Source organism: Meles meles, chromosome 3 (assembly GCF_922984935.1).
Source record: "Meles meles chromosome 3, mMelMel3.1 paternal haplotype, whole genome shotgun sequence".
Taxonomy (NCBI): Eukaryota; Metazoa; Chordata; class Mammalia; order Carnivora; family Mustelidae; genus Meles; species Meles meles.
Window position 1 is genome coordinate 150,696,164 of NC_060068.1, and position 21,414 is coordinate 150,717,577.

General features: G+C 36.4%; 1 protein-coding gene across 2 annotated transcripts; it reads right to left on the reverse strand.

The window, feature by feature from the left end:
* Positions 1 to 1,171: 1,171 nt before the first annotated feature.
* FBXO4 (F-box protein 4) lies at positions 1,172 to 19,472 on the reverse strand. Of its 2 annotated transcripts, none has more exons than XM_046001221.1 (7): positions 19,274 to 19,472; positions 17,851 to 18,086; positions 14,840 to 15,060; positions 10,936 to 11,011; positions 10,651 to 10,826; positions 7,047 to 7,222; positions 1,172 to 1,538 (listed from the first exon to the last, which is right to left on the reverse strand). In XM_046001221.1, the coding sequence occupies exons 1-7, from the start codon at positions 19,454 to 19,456 to the stop codon at positions 1,524 to 1,526; spliced, it is 1,083 nt and encodes a 360-aa protein (XP_045857177.1). In that variant the 5' UTR covers positions 19,457 to 19,472; the 3' UTR covers positions 1,172 to 1,523. The 2 variants fall into 2 exon arrangements, with proteins under 2 accessions (XP_045857177.1, XP_045857176.1); XM_046001220.1 differs by lacking the exon at positions 1,172 to 1,538 and adding an exon at positions 5,301 to 6,093.
* Positions 19,473 to 21,414: the final 1,942 nt, after the last annotated feature.

Sequence of the window (21,414 nt, forward strand, 5' to 3'; positions counted from 1 at the left end):
AAAAGTTTATTTCATAATGCTAAAGGACCCAATTTACAGTGAAGAAGTAATGGTTACAAGCACATATTCACCATAAAATGCAGTAACTTCCTTAACAAAGTATAAATTACAGAAAACACAAGAAAAAACCCTTAGCCTTCTACCAAGACTCAAAGAATATGGAGGCAAACATACTTCCAACAAAAGAAAAATAAACAGTAAAAAGTCACACTGTGTAGTAAAAATGAACTAATACTGAAAATCAAGGGGAAAATGAGACAATATGAGAACTCTTCACAGTGCAAAATAATGATCAATATAGTTCAGCTACTGTGAATAGAAAAAAAGGCTAGAAATCTTTTGACAAATGAACAATGATCTGAGAAATCATAAGGCGTTAAAAACCACTAAGAATTTTGCTTGCTTTCAGATAGAATGTAGGTCACAAAGATTGTTACTGCAACAAGAATACACAGAATAAAATGAAAATTATACTTTAGGCCATCAAAGTTGGTACAAAAAGTCTAAATAAATTCCAAGGATAAATAGGCTCTTTTGGTGATCAAAGAGCTGTTGCTTTTATAGAACCAACTGCCTAGTCTGGGTTTTGTGTGTGGAATATCACACCTGTCACAAGGAGACAGATTTTGCTGGGATAAGAAAAAGACCACTGAAGTTTTTTGGTTTTTTTTTTTTAAAGATTTTATTTATTTATTTATTTGACAGAGAGAGATCACAAGTAGGCAGAGAGGCAGGCAGAGAGAAAGGGGGGAAGCAGGCTCCCTGCTGAGCAGAGAGCCCAATGTGGGGCTTAATCCCAGGTTCCTGAGATCATGACCTGAGCTGAAGGCAGAGGCTTAACCCCTGAGCCACCCAGGCGCCCATCACTGAAGTTTTTAACAAAAATATGATTGCTATACTAAATTGCAAACTCCAAATGTGAAAAAAGTAGAGCAACTCCAAATGTGAAAATAAATTGTTGAGCCCCTGACAGGAATTCTGACAAAAGACAGAGAGCAGGCGTGCCTGGGTGGCTCAGTGGGTTAAGCCTCTGCCTTCAGCTCAGGTCATGATCCCAGGGTCCTGGGATGGAGTCCGGCATGGGGCTCTCTGTTCAGCAGGGAGCCTGCTTCCCTCTCTACCTGCCTCTCTCCCTACTTGTGATCTCTGTCAAATAAATAAATAAAATCTTAAAAAAAAAAAAAGTTAAAAAAAAAAGAGAGAGAGCAGATCTGAAAAGCAAAAAAATGTCCTGATTTTGCTGAGGACAATTGAAGCCACTAGAGAGGAAAAAGGGAGTCTCAGAAAAGAAAAAGCCAGGAAAGGGATCACTGAATTCTGTCTATATCTTTGGCTGAACTTTGTGTGAAAAACCAACTCAAGTTGCTCACTTAAACAGAAAGATAAACTGGATGTAGAACTGTTGCTCAAGGAACAGTTTGCAGTTTATGTCTACCCATGTTAACTGTTTAAACAAACAAAAAAAAAAGTCACACATTGGAGAAAAATAGCAGAAGCCGGAGTCTCCACAACATTCATATTTTTCAGAACACAAAATTCTGCAAGATACAAAAAAAAAAAAAAAGAAAGAAAATGACTCTCATTACTTTAATTAAAAAAAGAAGAACAATAACAAAACTGAAACAAACACTTCCAAATTTGGAATAAGCAAACAAGGATTTTATTTTATTTTTTAAAGATTTTATTCATTTATTTGAGATAAAGAATGGGAGACAAAGCACAAGCTGGCGGTGAGGGGAGGGTGGTGCAGAGGGAGAGGGAGAAGCAGACTCCCCGCTGAGCATGGACTCAGGACCCTGGGATCAAGACCTAAGCAGAAGGCAGATGCTTAACCAACTGAGCCACCCAGGTGCCTCAGCAGACAAGGATATTAAAGCAGCTGTTACAACTGTGAATAGAAACTAGTATAGCAATCATATTTTTATTAAAAACTTCAGTGGTCTTTTTCTTATCCCAGCAAAATCTATCTCCTTGTGACAGGTGTGATATTCCACACACAAAACCTAGACTAGGCAGTTGGTTCTATCGCTCTCAGTGATATACAGGAATGTATGCCCTTAATGAAAAAAAAAAGAAAGAAAAAAAAAGAAAATCTGAGAAGAAAAATAGAATTTTAAAAGACAACCAAAAGGAAATTATAGAACCAATACAATAATAAATTATAAAAATACACAAGACTGATTTAACAAAATGTAAAAAGTTTGAAAACCTTAAGATTAATCATTGAAGTGATCCAAACTGAAGAACAGAAAGAAAAATAAATGCAAAGCCTCAGAGACAGCTTATAATAACAAATGGTGTAAACCATATTGTTACAAAATACAGACCCAGAAAGCAAGAAAAAATAGGGAAGAAAATACATTTGAAGAGATAATGACCTCAAATCTCACAAACTTGGTAAATGACATAAATTTCAATATTCAATAAGCTAGTAACTCCCAAGCTAGATAATTATAAACAAGGCCTTCCAAGGCACACTGTAGTTAAACCATTGAAAACCAAGATAAAAAGTAAATTTGAAAGAAGAGGAAAAAAATGTCGATTATATACAAAAGAATAAAAATGTAATTAGTGAGTAACTTCTTATCAGAAGCTAAAAGAAAACAAGGCTAAAAGAGGCTTGAGAAAGGCTAAAAGAGGCTAAAAGAAAACAAAAGAACCATCTTGAAAGTGCTGAACGAATAAAATTGTCAACCCAGGATTTTATATATCTTGAAAAAATAAAAGACCACTTTTATTATTTTGTACTATGTTTCTTTTTAACTTCTCTTTAATATATATGAACTATTTCAACAAAAACTGTAACTGTCATCTGAGATTTATAACATATAGTGGTATACTACACTTAACAGCTATAACAAGGAGTGGTTTGAAGAATAATGAAATCCACAGTTACAACATTTGTACTTATTACACAAATTGGTACAAGGTTAACTATAAGAAAACTTTCAAAAGGTACGGAAATATGTTGCAATCACTACAGCAACCTCTAAAAAATGAGGAGACATGCTAAAAAACACTAACAGAAAAACTTAAATCAATTTCCAAAAAACAATGAAACATCCAAAATAGAAAGAAGAGAGAAACAACAATAGTGAAGAGGAAATAAACAAATAATAAAATGGTAGATCTGAAGCCAATCGTATCAATAATCACATTAAATATAAATGATCTAAACATTCTAACTAAAATGTAGGTATATTACCAGAATGGAAAAGAAAAAGGCAAAATGTGCTATATTCTATCTACAAGAGATACACTTAAAACATAAAGACAGATTTAGGTTGAATGGATATTTCAGGAGATCAGTATTTTTTTTAATATCGGAGGGGTTATATTAATGTTAGAGAACGAATTTTACAACAATGAGTATTATTAACAAAAAGGACATATTAATAATGATAGATAAGGGTTGACTAATCAGAAAAATATGTCATCTATGTACGTGCACCTAAAAACATCATCAAAACACATTGAGCAAAAGTTGACAGTTAAAAAATAGGCAATTCTACATAAAGATTTTAATGCCTATTGGTAACTGATAAAACTACTAGATCAAAATCAATATGGGGCACCTGGCTGGCTCTGAGTGAGTGACCCTTGATTTTGGGTTTGTGGGTTCAAGCCCCAAGTTGGGTGTAGAGATTACTTAAAAATAAAATCTTTAAAAAAATCATATAGCCCATATAGAATATGTGAACATTATCAATTACTTTTACCTATAGATAGCTATAAAGTATTCCACCTAACAACTACAGAATATAAACTCTTTCAAGTTCATGTGGCATATTTGCCAGAATAGATCATAACTTGGGCTAGAAAGCAACGTTCAACAAATTTGAAGATTGAAATTTTAAAAATGTTCTCTGATAAAAAGAGACATTGAATCAGGTATCAATAACAATAAAATATACAGGTAACAGATTAAACAACACTAAAACAATAATACTAAATAATCCATGGATTGAAAAGTAATCTCAAGGCGTTAGAAAATATTTTAACTGCATAATAATAAATACATATTATTTCAAAATGTTTATATGAAGTTAAAGAGGGCTTAGGAGGAAATCAATAGCTTTAAATGATTATTTAAAAAAAATAAAAGAATAGTGACACCTGAGTGGCTCAGTCAGTTAAGCGCCTGACTTTTAATCTCAGCTCATTCAACCCTTGTGCTGGGCTCCACACTGGGCATGGAGCCTACTTAAAATAATTTTTTAAAAAAAGAATAGAATTGATTATCTAAATTTCTACCTTAAAGAACTAGAAAAGAGAAAATTGAATAAAAATTCAAAACAAATTTTAAAGCAGGAAAGACTATCAGAGCATAAATCAATTAAATATAGAATAAATCAGCAAATCTAAAAGGTGGGGATTTTTAAGGAATAATAATAAAATCAATAAAACTTAAGTTAGACTGGTCAAGAACAAAAAAGATATAAATTACCAATATCAGGAATGAACGAGATGACATACTACAAATATTAAAAAGAAAATAGGGAGACCTAATTTTGGCATAGTAACATAAGCTGTTCTGTGGAATGGCTCCTAGAGAAACTGGAGAAACTTATTAAAAAACAAAACAAAAAAACATTTAAAGTCTCCATAAATGGTCCCAAAGCATACAGAAAATGAAGACATATTTTCCAAAAAACAAACAAACAAAAAAAACAACTACTAAAACTCAGTAAGAACACCAAGTGTCTGGGATTTGAACAAAGACTCACTCCCTCCATCCTTCCTTCAAATCAGCAAGATGGAAACTCCAACCTAGACTGGGGCAGCCAAGGAAGAAGAACCGAAATACCTCTCTAAGTTAGAGAAGTATCTTCCCAGGAGGAAGAATGCCCAGCATTTTCCATCCTGCCCCCAACTACATGTTGCTGAAGCCAAGTTCTGAATGACTGTATCCAGGTGTAGGAACTCCCTTTTTTAGAGCAGCACCCACTCATGGACTGGAGGCTGTATATTAGTACTACTAAACTTTTTTTTTAAACTCTAACTCTAATCCTAACCCAAATACTGTGCTCTTATTATAATGTTAAAATTCCTCAGTTCTAATGAGATAGGAAAGATATATAACATTTCCTCTGCAATTTGTGAGGAGAAGGTCTTAGATCATGTCTTATGGAATGTTTTCTCTACAAGTATGGAATAGAAGTTGGCTTTAAAATGTTATTAACTTTTGGGACACCTGGGTGGCTCAGTTGGTTAAGCCACTGCCTTTGGCTCAGGTCATGATCCAGGGTCCTGGGATCGAATCCCACATTGGGCTCCTTGCTCAGCAGGGAATCTGCTTCTCCCTCTGCCTCTGCCTGCTGCTCTGCCTGCTTGTGCTCTCCCTCCCTCTCTTTGACAAATAAATAAATAAAATTTAAAAAAAAAATCTTATGAACTTTTGGTTATATGAAATAGCAAAAACTTCCAGGAAAATTATTTTCACTGAATTAGTATTAAATAGGATAGAAAGTTAATTTCTACTGTTTCAGGGAAAAAAACAAAACAGAAGCTGTATGACCATAACAATAAGTGCAATTCCAATGAATATTCCAGTCTTTAAGCAGTATATTTATTAAAAATAGATAAAAACTTCTTTTTGATAACCAGTTAAGGATCCTTGAGAAGAACCTATAGAAAGCTTAGCAAATTTGCTATTCTCCACCAGGGCAACCTTTGAACTGAAACTAGAAATCACAAAGAATGAGAGAAGTACAAACTTGTTCTTTACAGAATTTAATCTTTTAAAAAAGAAAATATAAAAGTTATCAAAAAAAAAAGTCTTGAAAGGTTCATTCAGGGGCTAAATGCTAGCACTGAAACTTTTTTCTTGTAATTGATTTAAGGTAAAAAATAAAAATTATGTAAAAAACACAGCAGTTACAGCTGTCCCAATATAAAGCCCACCTGCAAAAAGGCAGGACAAAATTAGCTGAGCAAATATCCACATCATGACCTTAGTAACAAGTTTCAAGTGGTTTCAGTTCCCAAGGTCTAAAAGAAGGCTCATCTTGCATGCTTAGATTCTACTTCTTCAAGAATCCACTGAATGCCATTCAAAAAACCAGTTAGAGTTTCAGCCTCTGTATCCTGGACCTATGAGCAGATAAGAGAGACCACTGTAAGAAACTGAGCCCAAAATCTTATTATTAAAAGAAATGTTTTTCTAGATACTAAAAAAAGAACAGGATTTTTAAAATCCTAATAAACTCTGGGTGAGTCATTTGTTCTGTCTTCTAGAGAACTTAGATTTAAAAAAATGATCTTCTGCTTATAATTATTACCAATATGAGGCTTATTGCTTATCTTGGAATTCAGTTTTGGGAAGGGGAAGAACTACCATTTCTATGACTTATTTGTATGTATTAGAAAAAAAAATTGCTCTAAAGGATCCATTTTGAAAACTAAAACATTTTTAAATGAACTCAGCTAGTCAGCTGATAAATGTGATATTCAGTATTGCAAAAATGTACTTTTTAAGACTGCCACTCTTCCTAGCCTACCACTTAGGAAGGTACACCTTTATCAATAGCTTTCCAGCTGTGTTCTAGAGAGTCTTCAGGATTCCACAGGAGGTATACGGGAAGGAAGGAAGAAAATCCTTTAACTTATTAAGCATAATCATTTCCAATTTTTATTTTCCTTTATTTTACTTAGGGGCTTCATGTAAGGTTTCATTTGAAGAAAGGATTCCATGATTAAAGTAAAATTTGGAAATGAAGAAAGGATAAAATGAAATTTTTATTTCTGATTACCCTTAAAACATATTTTAATGCTGAAAAAAAATGATACTGGTATCTTTAAAAAAAAAAAAAACAAAACTCCAAATGCTATCTCACTATATCTATGAGAGAATAGACAAGTAAGTAGTGAGCAAATGATAGGTGAAACATTGATACCAATCAATAGTTTCCCCACTGATTAAGCTATTAAAATTAACTTTAGAATGCTATTTCATTAAAGAGAATGAGTAGAAAAGAATAAAATTGGATAGAGAACAGTGAAGAACTAAAATAAGATTTTCCTCACCAGAGAAGATAGGACCTTACCATCCATGGGTGGTTTAGATGATTTAGATGCAGCTCATGAGCCAAATAAAAACAGGGCATTCTTTTTACATTTGCTTGAGAAATACAAGATAAAACCAGCATAGGTCTTCCTGAAGATCCAAAAGCTGGATCTGTCATTGCCATAATACGAGAAAATTCATCTTGCCATTCATGTCCTAGAGAATGTAGTCAAAACCCGTAATTTACATTACGTATAAGGATTTTAAAAATAAAACAAACTTAAAACAAAACAAGGAAATAAAAATATTACCAGGAACCAAACATAACAAACTGCCTCTATTGTTGTTCATTTACAGCTCTTCATTTACTGATCTATCATAAAATTACATTATGTAGCCTTCAAGGATAGACATTTCAGTGAAATTAGAGGAAAAAAAAAGTCTTGGTACCATTCAGATGTCTCCATATTTTAAAGGCAAAAATACATTGATATAGGTATTTTCCTCTCATACATTTTATAGCTATCACCACCCTTTCCTTGAAAGACTAGTTTAAACAATTTAAACACAGACTTGGGTCTAGCACTATTATTCAAACTAACAATCTCTGCCTTTCATTGGACTGTGTAAAATCACTGATATTGTGAGGTAGTCAAAATTCTAAAAGGACCCCCAATGACTCACACCCTTGTATAATATATGAATCTAGAAGGGAGGAATCTAGAATCAGTGATGAAATATCACTGCCACGAGTAGGCTACATTTTAAGACACAGCTGAATTCAAGAATGAGTGATTATCATCAGTGATGCTGATCTAATCAAGGTAAGCCCTTAAAGAGATGAGGTTCTCCTGGTGAGAAAGATTCTCCACTGTGGATCTGAAGACAAGAGGGAGTCACAAGGCAAGAAATGAAGGTATCTTCTAAAAGATGATGTCAGCCCCCAGCTGATGGTTGGCAAGAAAACAGAAACCTTCTTCCTACAATAGTAAGGAACTGAATTCAGCCAATAACTTCAGTGAATTAGAAAGCAGATTTTTCCCAGGAGCACCAGAAAATGCTGCAACCCATCTGACCCTGATTTCAACTTGTGAGGCCCTAAGCTGGAAATCCAGCCATACTGTGCTGACTTCTGACACACAGAACTATGAGCTATCAGTGTTGAGAACTATGAACGATGAGTGTTGTTTTAAGCCACTAGATTGGAGGAAATTTGTTATATATTAACAGAAAATGAATAAATATTGAATGTCATTATCAACAGGGTGCATTTAAATCTAATCATATACCTCTTAGATTTTGACTTGTCCCATCTGTTCTTTGTTCCTTTATCCCCCTTCTTTGGACTGAGATTTGTAATAGTTCCATTTTTATCTTCACTAATGGCTTATTTAATTGTACCTCTCTCGCACTTTTTTTCGTGGTTACTCAAGGATTTACAATGTACATTTTTAACTTCTGGCAGTCTACCTCTAGACAGTATTACACAACTTCACATACTGGAGAACCTTATAACAATTTATCTCCATCTGTCCCCTTCCATTCGTCTGTATTGGTATCATATATCTTACTTAAAGGAATCATATGCCCGCAATACAGTCTTACTATTTTTCCTTTACATATTATAAAAAAAATTTAAATTAGGAAAAAAAATCTTATCTATAGCTACATTGCTTCCCTCCCAGGTCTCTTAATTTTTTTTTTTATAAAGATCCATTTTTCCATCTGGTATCATGTTCTTCTGCCTTGAAGAGCTTTCTTTAATATTTCTTGTAATATAAATCTGCTGATATTTAACTTTCTCAGGTTTTGTCTGAAAGTCTTGATTTTGCCTTCATTTTAAAAGATATCTTTGGATACAAGATTTTCCCCACTTTGGAACACTGTAAAGATTTCCCTTAATTGCCTTCAGCAATTCTTTCAGGAATTCTCGGTCCTTATCTTTGGCCCTCTATATATATGATTCCTTTTGCTTTAGCTGTATTCAAGATAATCTGTCTGTCTTTGGTTTTCATCAGTTTGGCTCTAATGGACCTAGATTTTTTTTTTATGTATTATTATTATTTTTTTTAATTTATTTGGAATCCTCTGAGCATCCTGTCATCTTTCAGTAATTTTGAAATAATTTTGGTCATTATTGGTTCAAAAATTTCTTTTTCCTTGTTCTCTTGCTTCATATTTTGGGACTCCAATTACACATGTGTTAGACCAGGTATTGTCCTACTGTAGTCTATAGATCTATTTTTATAAATAATTTTTTTAAACATCCATGCCTATTCATTTATAAATTGTCTATGGCCACTTTTGCACTCTAACAGCAGAACTGAGTAACTATAAGAGATCATATTTATTATATGGACCCTTAAGAGAAAGTTTACTGATCCTTGAGTTGGGAACCCCTGATGGGTTCCTCCAGTTCTTGGACGCTCTGTTCCTCACTCCTACTCTTTTTTTCTGTGTTTTACTTTGGATAATTTCAGTTTATCTTCAGATTCACCAAAGGTTTCTTTTGTTGATAAATCTACTATGGAAAGTGTTTACCTCCTATATTTTCATATTTAGCATTCCCATTTTACTTTTTCACAGCATCCTTCTCTCTGCTGAAAATCCCTATCTATTCACACATATTTTCCATCTTTTCCACTAGATCCTTTAACATATTAATCATAGTTATTTTAATGTCCCTTTCTGGGAGTGCCAACATCTGAGTCATCTCTGGATATGGTTCCACTGATTGCTTTATCTCTTGAAATGGGTCATTTCATTTTGATTTTTTTGTCTTATAATTTTTAATTTAATGCTAAATGTTTTATGTAGAAGAACAGTAGAGATTGAGGTAAAAGAATATATTCCCAGAAATGGGCATGCTTCTCCTGTTAGACCGCTAACGCTGTGGGTTGATTCCAACTAGTCATTAGTTGAGCTGGACTTAGCTTTTGTTGCTCTGGTTAACTTCAGTGCACCACAAACTTTAAATCCTTTCAGCAATGTTGCTACCTTGTTCTGAGTGAGAACAATATAGTATATATTCATTCCCTAACTTATTCACAAAAGATTTGGGAGAAAAATTATAATACTGGTTTATGGTCCAATAATATTCTGATTTGATGCCTATATAGCATCGTGAAGGGCAATTATTCAGAATATGTGGAGAGTGTTCTTAACTAATCTACTTAATTAACACTCCACCCCACCTTTCTCTTGACTATCTGGGTAATTCAAACAAAGGTAAAATTTTCCAGTTATCTACATAAATTATTTGAATAGAGCTAGAAGCAGATAAAACATCAATAACAAGTGCAGAAGCATACAACAAAGAAACACTATGTACTTACACTATAAAACTTCGATATGCATCAGAATTTTGTAGGTTTATTAAAAAAAAAAATACCCAAGAGAAAACCCAAATCTATGAATTATAATCTATCAGAATAGGAATCAGGCAGCTGTTTTTAACAAGCTCTCCAGGTGGGTGATCCTAATGCACATTAAGGTTTGAGAACTCATTATTAGCAATAACGGTCATTAAATCACATTTATTAAATTAACCATCATGCTTTTGAGAAGCCACAGTAAAGCCTAAAAATGTATTTTCTTATTTGCTTAGAAAAACGTTTCTTAAAAAGAAATAAAATAATGCTTACTTTTATGAGCTTCAGCATTTGCAACATAGATGAATCCATCAACAACTTCACACACCTTCTGAATTTGTGGAATTACACTATACCGGCTTCCTTGTTGATCATCTCCTTCATTCTGTACACTGAACATCTTGTTAACTGCACTTGTATGCTCTTCTCTTGCTCTATCTCTTTCCTTTCTGTAAGAAAAATGTAAATATAAAGCATAAATATTAAAGCATAAATACCTCCCCCATAAAGTACCCAAGTTCTGATGCTCCAGGTAGGCCACCAAGTAGGCAGCCTTACCTGGTAGTTGAATATAGTATCAGGATGTTGAATTTATGTTGGTTGCTCAACTGAAAACTGACTCCAGATCCAATACCTAAAGAAGAAAATTATAGTTATCAAAACAAGTCATTAATAAATAGAGAAAAAGATCACATTGAAAAAAATTACCTAGTGCAAGCAAAAAGAGCAACCAAAAAGCCCATGACATTATATATAGCTTTGGAATAAAATGAAATGTTTACGTTGAAGAAAATGTGCTGTATGCAATTTTCATTTACATGGTAATAAAAACATGGATAAAGAACAAAGAACAGATAGGCTTATAGCATTCCTTCTGGATCATCATATCAGTAGCAGCTGCATCATTAACAGTTACTATTTATCACCAAGACTAAGACTCATTTTCCAACTTTTTCATTTCTCATTAGTCATATACTCTGCATATACATTCAGTGTTTTCTCTCCCTGAAAATGTTTTTAAATTGATGGGACGTCACCACTGGCACTGTAGAAAACTGAAGAAATATTCAGATAGTAAAATTTGAAATTAAACTTGGATTTGCCACATTTCCATTTTTTGTGAACCTCAGTTTTGACATCAAAATATAGAAATAATATTGGGCACCTGGTGGCTCAGTCAGTTAAGCATCCAACTCTTGGTCAGCTCCGTGGGGAGTCTGTTGGAGATTCTCTGATCCCCTAATGTCCTCTCCCTACACGCTATCTCTCTCAAATAATAAATAAATCTTTAAAAACATATATACATAAATAATGCATACTTCTTAGAGATTTTGTAAGCATTAAACGAGATTACATATGTAAAATTCCTAGTAGAGTGGTAAATAACAGATACTAAATACTAGTTTCTTACTACTTTTACCTGAATTATTCAACATTGTTACTTGTCCTTGTTTCTTAACCTCCTCCCTTCTTTGGCTGTGTTAACACTCGGGCTGCTTCTCCTCTTGCCTCGTGAAAAGATCTTCCTTTCTCCCATGGCTCTACTACTTTTTGCTATACAAATGCCCCTTTAGTTCTGTCCATCCTCAATCCCTCCTTTTAGTCTAAATTACTATACCCTCAACTAGAAACTAGACTTTTGCAATCACTTCTAACTAGTCTCCCACATCCATTTTTTACCCCTACTTTCCATTCTTCTGACAGCCAACTGGAGAGATGGCTTAAAAATGCCTATCTTGGGGCGCCTGGGTGGCTCAGTGGGTTAAAGCCTCTGCCTTCAGCTCAGGTCATGGTCCCAGGGTCCTGGGATCGAGCCCCGCATCAGGCTCTCTGCTTGGCAGGGAGCCTGCTTCCTCCTCTCTCTCTGCCTGCCTCTCTGCCTAGTTGTGATTTCTCTCTGTCAAAGAAATAAAAAAAAAAAAAAATTTTTTTTAAAAAAAAATGCCTATCTCGGGGCGCCTGGGTGGCTCAGCAGGTTAAAGCCTCTGCCTTCAGCTCAGGTCATGATCCCAGGGTCCTGGGATCGAGCCCCGAGTCAGGCTCTCTGCTTAGCTGAGAGCCGGCTTCTTCCTCTCTCTCTTTCTCTCTCTCTCTGCCTGCCTCTCTGCCTACTTGTAATCTCTATCTGTCAAATAAATAAATCTTAAAAAAAAAAAAAATGCCTATCTCATTATGCCTCTTTCCTTCAAAGCCATTGCTCTTCAAAAACAACTTAATATAACCTTACCTTTACTTTAGGACAACTCTACTTTTCATACCTTTAATCCCTGCATCATAACCAATCTAGTTGTTTAAATTAACCTGTCACACCATCTTATGTCACCATTTCAGTTAACACATATGCAGAAATCTTGGTGGCTGAGACTGCAAGCATGACCCTAGTCCCCTGGCCAAAAGGTTTGGTGCACAAACTCTCCAAAGAGATCAAAGAAAAAAATTCTACTATTTTCTCTGATGTTTGTTTTCATCAGCTTAATTTCCAGACATTACCTGCTTAACACATCTAACCTCAATCCAATATGATCTCTATGCTGTTCTGTACCACACTGCCAACAACCCATTCCCCCTTCTTCCTTGATCTTGCAGGGTTTGAGGCATAATTAGATTGGCATTTATAAACAATCATTTCTGCTGCTGTCTAGAGAATACGATTGACAATTCATGATTAGCAAATTTCCCCATATCCTCAACCTCTTCTTTAGAGAGTCTTCTACCCTATGGCCTTACCTGAACTAGCCTACCCTTAGGGGCTGCTTCTCTTGCAGTATATCTCAAGAAACAAAAATGTTTCTTCTCACATATCTCAGGGTAAAGACGTGGAGTCAATGTTCTCTTTACTCATCACTGCCATGTCCTGTTACTCACCAACCTTCTTCAAAACTCCATCTCTGAGATACACCATTCAGATGCAGTACCATCCCCCTTTTCTCAACCTCATCATTTGTGAATCTCCTTTTGATAACCCCTTCCACCAAACATTCACTGAAAATTTCACACCTGGTTCACAATATTCCTCTACATCCTCAAAAACTTCTAAGTCCATGTGGACACCATGAGATTTCCAAATCTTGATTCCTTACCCAGATCTTTCTCTTGAGATATGGATGCATAGAGTAATCCACAAAGTTATTTGTTCATTTAGTCATCAAATCTATATTGAGTGCCTACTACATGCCTGAGTTCAAACACACAGCTAAGAACAAAGCTGGTTAAGACTCCTGCCCTAATGGAGCTTCCATTCAAATGGATTGCTTATAGCAGGCATCTCCATTTATATATCCCAGAATTATCAAAGTCAGCATATTCCAAATAGCACCTGTCCTTCTTCCTATAAAGATCCCTCAAAAAACTTTCTCTTCCTCCTCCTTATCCTAGTGAATGGCACTATCATCCAATATGAAAACCACATCAGAAATAACACTCAAACATATTCAGTCAACGCTATTCCTCATGTTTTTACAATATTATAGTGCTTTCTTAACAGGTCTCCATGTTTTGTAACCTCTTCTAATCAATTTTCCACTCAGGAGCCAGATCTTTCTAAAATGTAATCTTGATCATCTCACTGCTCTGCTTAAAATCTTTCAACGGCTCCCAAATGCTTAAGCATGGCATACACATATCTTCTCACCCAGCCCACTCTAGATACATAGATCTACTTCAAATGTGTCATATGTATCCAGAGCTCTGTGCTTTTAGAAATGTAGTTTTCACTGCTCAGAATACTTCTGTCCCTTTTTTTTTTAATGGCCTACTTTAACTCATCATTATGACTCAAATAAGGCATCATGTTCAACAAAGAGCCTTCTTCAAGCTTTGTCTTGAAACTCTACTTTGAGTAGAAACTCAGGAGCTAATTACACCATATTCTAATCACCTATATACTTGTCTTTGTCCTTATCAAGACCAAGTGTCTTCAGGGCAGACAAAAATTTTTGATGTTTGTTTTTAATAGCTACACCTCTAGCATTTTAGGTGCTCTCAATAAATGAATAAGCAAAGCATAAGCTAGATTATAGTATTATTTATACTTATATTTCCTGCTTGCCAACTAACTACATGATTATTGTTTCCACAGAAAGAGGAGGTGTTAATTTAGCTCTTTTTAAAAATTCCACTACATATCAAAGTACTTTACACATAGTAGATGGGTTTTTGCCATTAACATTCTTTTAAAATATGGTAACCTCTGTACAAACATCCCGATAACATATAATTTACTTGCACATAATCTTATATTCTGGATTACACAAATCTGAGGAAATAAGAGGAAGCTCACCTCTGATAAAAAGTAAATCAACCCTTTCAGTCCACTGGGACCTGGGGAGGAGGAGTGCCTATTCACCAAAATACTATATTTCATTATATCAATGAGTTAATTAAAAATTTCTTTTGATTTAACATTAGTGTCAAGATCAAAGTGTTTTAACTATTATATGCTACAGATTAACATGAAAATTACCATCAATCTGCCTCTGAGGCAAACCAGCTGTTGGGCAAAGTTCCTCAGAAGACATCAAGCTCAACACCAAAGATGTATTCAGTTCTTCCAAACCTGGTCCAAACATAGCAAATCGTGGTTCATTCTGAATGATCAGTGAGTGTAAAAATGATGTGACAGCTCCATACATAGGACGGCTAGATTTCAAGGATCTTCTTGTATATGGACAGCACATTTTATAGCTGCACAAAATTGTCACAATTAGAAAATAAACACAGAAGAAAACATAGCCAGTTATTCATTCAACAATATATAGTTTATTGAGAACCTGCTAGACACATTATATTATTACTGTATTATATAATACAATAATTATATAGTTCCAATCCTCATGGAAGGAAGTGGAGAACAGACACATTATAATATGTATGCTGGATGCCATCACATGAGAAAGCAAAGGCACTCTGGGAGTAGAAGTGGTCCAAATGTTAAGGAAGTCTTCCCCAGGAAATGGTTACTTACTTTCTAATTTTTCATTTAGATTTTCTCATGGAACACTTGGTCTAACACTTGTTTCAGTCATAAATATTCACTACACAGAGCAGTGATTCTCAGTCTGGGGAGATTTTGCCTCCCCACCCCAAGAGAGCATTCATTTGGCAATGTCTGCAGTCATTTTTGCTATCATGACTAGGGGTCAGTGTGTGGTGTGCTACTGGCATCTAGTGGACAGAGGTCAAGAATGCTGCTAAACATCCTACAGTGCACAGCACAATTGGTCTGAACACTTGATCTAAAGCGTCAATGGTGCCAAGATTGAGAAACCCTACACTAACCTATATGGATACTTAGCATAAATGTCTTTAGAGGTTTAAAAAAAAGATAGAAATTAGTAATGCCACCAATAGAACCAAATTTCTTAAGTACTCCTATTAACAGCCTCCAATGTTAACAGTTTAGTAAGTGTTAAATATACAGGGAGGATCTAATGTTCCTTAAAGATAACCTAGAAAACTCAGAATCATGTGAAAAAAAACAAACCAGGGGCACCTGGGTGGCTCAGTGGGTTAACCCTCTGCCTTCGGCTCAGGTCATGGTCCCAGAGTCCTGGGATCAAGCCCCACATCGGGCTCTCTGCTCAGCCAGAAGCCTGCTTCCTCCCCTCTCTCTCTCTCTGCCTGCCTCTCCAACTACTTGAGATCTCTGTCTGTCAAATAAATAAAATTTTTTTAAAAATTAAAAAAAAAAAACCAACAGTTTCTTTCAATAGCTATAAATTTCTAAATTACCAATTCTACATGTTATCAAAAATTAGAACACAGTAACCAAATCAAAATAAAACCTAAAGCCCTTTGACTAAATCAAGGTGGTTAAGACAATTACTGACCTAACAAGACCATGATCTTTATTTAGGAAACTTGTAATTCAAGAAGGAAAAAAAAATCAATTCTTGAGGCTAGGTAGATCTGACCACTTTATTTATATAAGCCACTTATATTATGAACTTATGTTTTTTCATCTGCATTATTTGAACAATAACAATTAACCCAGGGTTGTAAGGGACAGAAATTAATTTATATGATTTAAGGAACAAAACAATGAACAAAGAAAAAAAACAGACAAAAAAAGAAACTGGTGGTTGGCAGAGGGGAGGTTAGTGGGGTGGGTGGTATAAAAGGGGATTAAGAGTACACTTAAAAATGACAAGCACTGAGAAATGCATAGAATTGTTGAATCATTATATTGTATATCTGAAACTAATATAACACTGTCTGTTAATTATACTTCAATAAAAAATACTTTATATGATCACAAATGGTAGTTCTATGATTATTACTATTCCCAGGGAAAAGCTGGTTCCACAGCATTATATACTTGATGCTATGGTTGGTTGTGGGACAATGTAGAAGTAACAACCAGCAAGTGAGAGGACAATAGCACTTACTGAAATTATATATATCGCATACATTTTAATCAAATAGTCTTAGAAGACTCGGCTTTTAGATTGAAGAAAGATCTGAATAACTCAAAATATGAAAAAAAAATCCTGTATCTATATACTAAATATAGCAGAGCAAAACAGTTCTTATCTAAAACATAAATTTTTTTAAAAAGATTTTATTTATTTATTTGACAGACAGAGATCACAAGTAGGCAGAGAGGCAGGCAGAAAGAGAGGAGGAAGCAGGCTCTTAGCAGAGCAGAGAGCCGGATGTGGGGCTCGATCCCAGGACCCTGGGATCATGACCCGAGCCAAAGGCAGAGGGTTAACCCACTGAGCCACCCAGGCACTCCTAAAACATAAATATTTTTAAAATTTTATTTACAGTGTCTTAAGTATGGGGCCCTCAGTAAAGTAGGTTATATCCAGATCCAATGACATTATATATTTTTAAGGTGGCATGATGGGGTTCTGATCTGAATAGTCCCTTATAAGCTATATAACTAGGTAAATCTATAACCATTCTGAGCCTCAATTCCACATCTATAACACAAGGGTAATACTTCCTTATTGGGTGATGGCTAAATAACTAAACATACATAACACATCCCTCAAAGAATTCAATACACTTACAGTTGCTCAACATTAATTCTCTCAGCTACATGATATTTAAAAGTGTCAATGCTTCTGGGTGATAACAAAATCTTAGTTCCCAGAATCTTGAGAATGGTTTTCTTCCTTGCTAAAGAACTGGTGTCTGATCACTGATCATTCGTTTTTTGGGTAAGGAAAAGTATTCACTATTTAACAAAATGACAAGTGTTGTAAAGATGATGAAAGCTTTAGGAAATGTTTTACTTCTTTGCATATGAACTATCTACAATTATTCAAATAATTACCACAGGTAAATAACAAAATGTGAAAACTGAAAGGGTCATATGAAGGAATTTAAGTTAATCCCCAACTTTTACAAACACAACCAAATTCCATGAAATATATTATTGGCAGAGCCAAGACTAATTTAGACTATTAACTTGCAACACAGGCAAACTTAGTATCTTCTTTTTAATTCATAAAACTAGATACTTACACTGCCATGTAGTCAAAAAATGCACCATCAGTGACCTCAGATACAGGCTTTTTTAAGATTTCTAGATCTGGAAGAGACTTCCAGTCAACAGAAGACCAGGAAGGAAGATCCCGCAGCAGAAAATATCTCCACAGAATTGGATCTCGTACAGTTTCATTCCAATAATGGCTTGTACTTCCCAACTGACACAGATCATGAGGTGAAAGAAATGACAAAATATATAGCTGTACGTCAATCTGAAATAGAAATGGCAAATAGGTAAAAGGGAGGAAAAACTTAGCTTAAAAATTTTCTGATAATTATAAACAAATAATTATTTTATTATACTGGGAATCCAAAGGTCAACTGGACAGTCCATCTTTTTAATAATTGTATCTATCATGATGAATTACAAAACAATTAAACTATATAACCAAAGATCAGTTTAACAGTATTTTTAGTAATTAAATCTGTAATGCTGAAGTTATTTTCCTGCCATCAGAAGAGAAACGTATCTGAACATTCAACTGTTGACACACTGAAACATTCATGAAAGACCAATCATTGTTCTGGTATTTTTCAAGCAAAATAAACAGGTCCTTTAATTTCTCATGGAATTTTGCCACTTCATTACCTGAACAAACCATTTAAGGAAACAATCTCGCCTTCAGAATAAAACTTCTTTCAAAGCACTTCTGATTTTGTCATTAGTTCTAATCAAAGAGTAAAGCTGCCATCTCACTTTCTCCATAAAATCAGGATTTCAAAGAACTTCTACAAAAGGGAGAACCTTGGAGGCGTCCTTAGCCTGCAGTTGTTCATTTCTGATAGACGGCGCAGGGAGGGAAGTGTCAACAGTCCAGCTGAGATATAGAATTTGTATAATGTCTAGGAATTTCTCTTCTCTCCCATTTTCCAAACTGCCTGAAAAGTTTAACAGTAAGTGGTGTGTATAATTCTTGTGGTGTCTTGTAAGTTGAGGCACGACTTAGTCACTGTCAGAGTGAGTTCTGTTACGTGAACTGCGCGGTAAGGGACCAGCCTCGATCGCCTCGCGGTGTCCTGGTACACTGAACCTCAGATGAAAGACACCGAGCACCCAGCGGCAGAAGGCTTTCCCAGTGGTCTCCTCCTATTTCCTTAACCTGACGTTCGGGGTGTTCTAGGGCCAAAACTTGGTTTGGGGGGCGGAAAACTTGAGGGGGACCTGGCCGGTTACCGGGGCGTTTCGCTGCGACCTTCGGTCCGGCTGCGGAGCACCAAAGGTCAACGCCTCGGCGTTTCTGGTCAACTGTTGCTCCCAGGTGACGACACTGCCCGGAACAGCCTCGCTGCAGACACACACTTGAGCGCGGTGAAGCCCCCTGAGGCCGCCGGTGCGGGACGCCGCCCCCCGCCCCCGGGCCGGCCCCTAGGTCCTCCGCGGCCAGTGGCCGCCACTCACCGGCAGCCGCGTCAGGGTACTGGCCTCCTCATCCGCCTCCTCTTGAGAGGCCCTCGGCGCTGTCCTCTCCTTGCCCACCGACTGCCAAAAGTTCCTCCAGCCGCTGAGGATGGCGGCCTCTAGACGGCTCCAGTCGCTATGGTGCGGCTGAGGGGAGCTGCCTTCCCGCTCGCTTCCCGCCATGGCTGCCGGCGTCGCACGTGACGCGCCGCAGGGTCACGCACGCTCCCCGCTCCGGGCGGCCGGCCTCCCGCCTCGCGCCTCCCTCCTTCCACGTCGGCCCGAGGACGGTCTCGGGACCGGAGAGGGTACGGAGGTGTGGCCCAATCAGATGTGTTGTCTCCAACGGAGCTTGAACCTCGCGCCAAGAACTTAATTCAGGCCTCAACCCCGCGAACCTCGCTTCATTCACGTGCAGCCTCTCCCCGCTTTATAACTTCCCCCAAAGTCGTTCTCTCTGTCTGGGACCCATTTCCACTTAGTCTGGGTCTAGGTGGCCCCTACTTATTCGATAGCTGGCCCTCCTTCCCTACTGTAGGCTTAATAGCCGGTTGCTTCCTTCTCAGCACTGGCGTGCTGGGTGTGCTGGGTTTTTTACTGTTTTTCAGTCTCCGATTTACTATTAGTTATCCTGCGGATTAGCAAAAATGGAACAGGGAGGTGACCCGGCACCCAATCACGAGAAAACTCATACCAAGGCGAGGAGTCTATATTTTCTCTATAAAATTTTAGGTACATTTAAAAATTCCTGAAGGTAGGCAGGCATCCCTTAAAAGGGCAGCAAAATAGGGCTAGAATAAGAGGAGAAACCAGATATGGTACTGTTAAAATCCTGCTAGTTGTTTTTGTTAATCTGTCAGAACAGTTATCCATTTTACTTACTTTGTCCAGCCTTACTTTGAAAGGGTTTTAAGAAACTATACTATAGGCCACATTAAAAGATATTAAAAACAAATACTCAGTTGAGTAATGTAAAAGATCAAACTGGCTTTATTGAACAATTCATGAATCTGGAAGCATCCCATCCAGCAAATGGAAAGGAGCTACAGGACAAGGAAGGATTTTTTAAAGATAGAGAGGCGCGTGGGTAGCACAGTGGTTAAGGGTCTTATTCTTGGTTTGGGCTGAAGTTGTGAGGGCAGGGTCCTGATCTCAGGCTCAGTGATGCGCCCAGAGTCCGCTTGGGATTCTTTCTCCCTCCCTCTCTCCCTCTGCCACACTTCCTCGGCCCCCCTCAAATAAGTAAATACATCTTTTTAAAAAATTGAAAATAAACGCAGAAAATGGGGGCAACTGCCTGGCTCAGTTGGTGGAGAATGTAACTTTTGATATCAGGGTTGTTCAGCTCCACATTGGGTGTAGAAATTACTTTAAAAAATTAAGTCTTTAAAGACAGAAAGGAATGGGGAAAAGGAAATTATTGACAAAAAGTACACTACTGTAGGCCAAGTCAACCTAGTGCTAACCAGGAATTCCTTGTTGAAGGTTACTTTCTTGGGGTGCCTAGGTGGGTCAGTTGACTAAGACTGGAACTCCTGATTTCAGTTCAGGTCTTTATCTCAGGGTCTTGGGGTTGGGCTCCATGCTGGCCATGGGGCCTACTTAAAAGGAAAAAAAACAAAAGTTTACTTTCCTGAGGGGTCTGAAACTGCAGTTAGGTTAGTCTTGGTTTGCTGAAGTGAGGCCCTTAAAATAAGTGATTCCATTTGGGGCCTGTGGTTTTCTTTTCAACAAAGGTAACCTATTATTTGGAACTGTATATAGTCTCTACTGGTAAAATGGACACACTTATTTAGTACTATGTGTCATTCATTTTTAAATAGATTACTTCAATCTAATCCAAAGAATACTCTGCTCAAACTCTAGAGCTCTGTTCCTTAAAGGAATATTTCATTCTAAAGTTATAAATATAAAACTTTAAGTCTCTAGGATTATTCAATAAAGAGCAAGACAGCATTATCTGTTACAACATGCAACAAGAAAAATACACAAGCCACAAGAAAAATACATTCAAAATAATCCAGGGGCTTTAAAATTCCATTTTTGAGGACATAATAGATCTCTACATAATCTGGCTTAAACTCATTGTCAACCAGTAGTTGCTTACAATATCCAGATCTGCAATTATCTTTTCTTTTTGT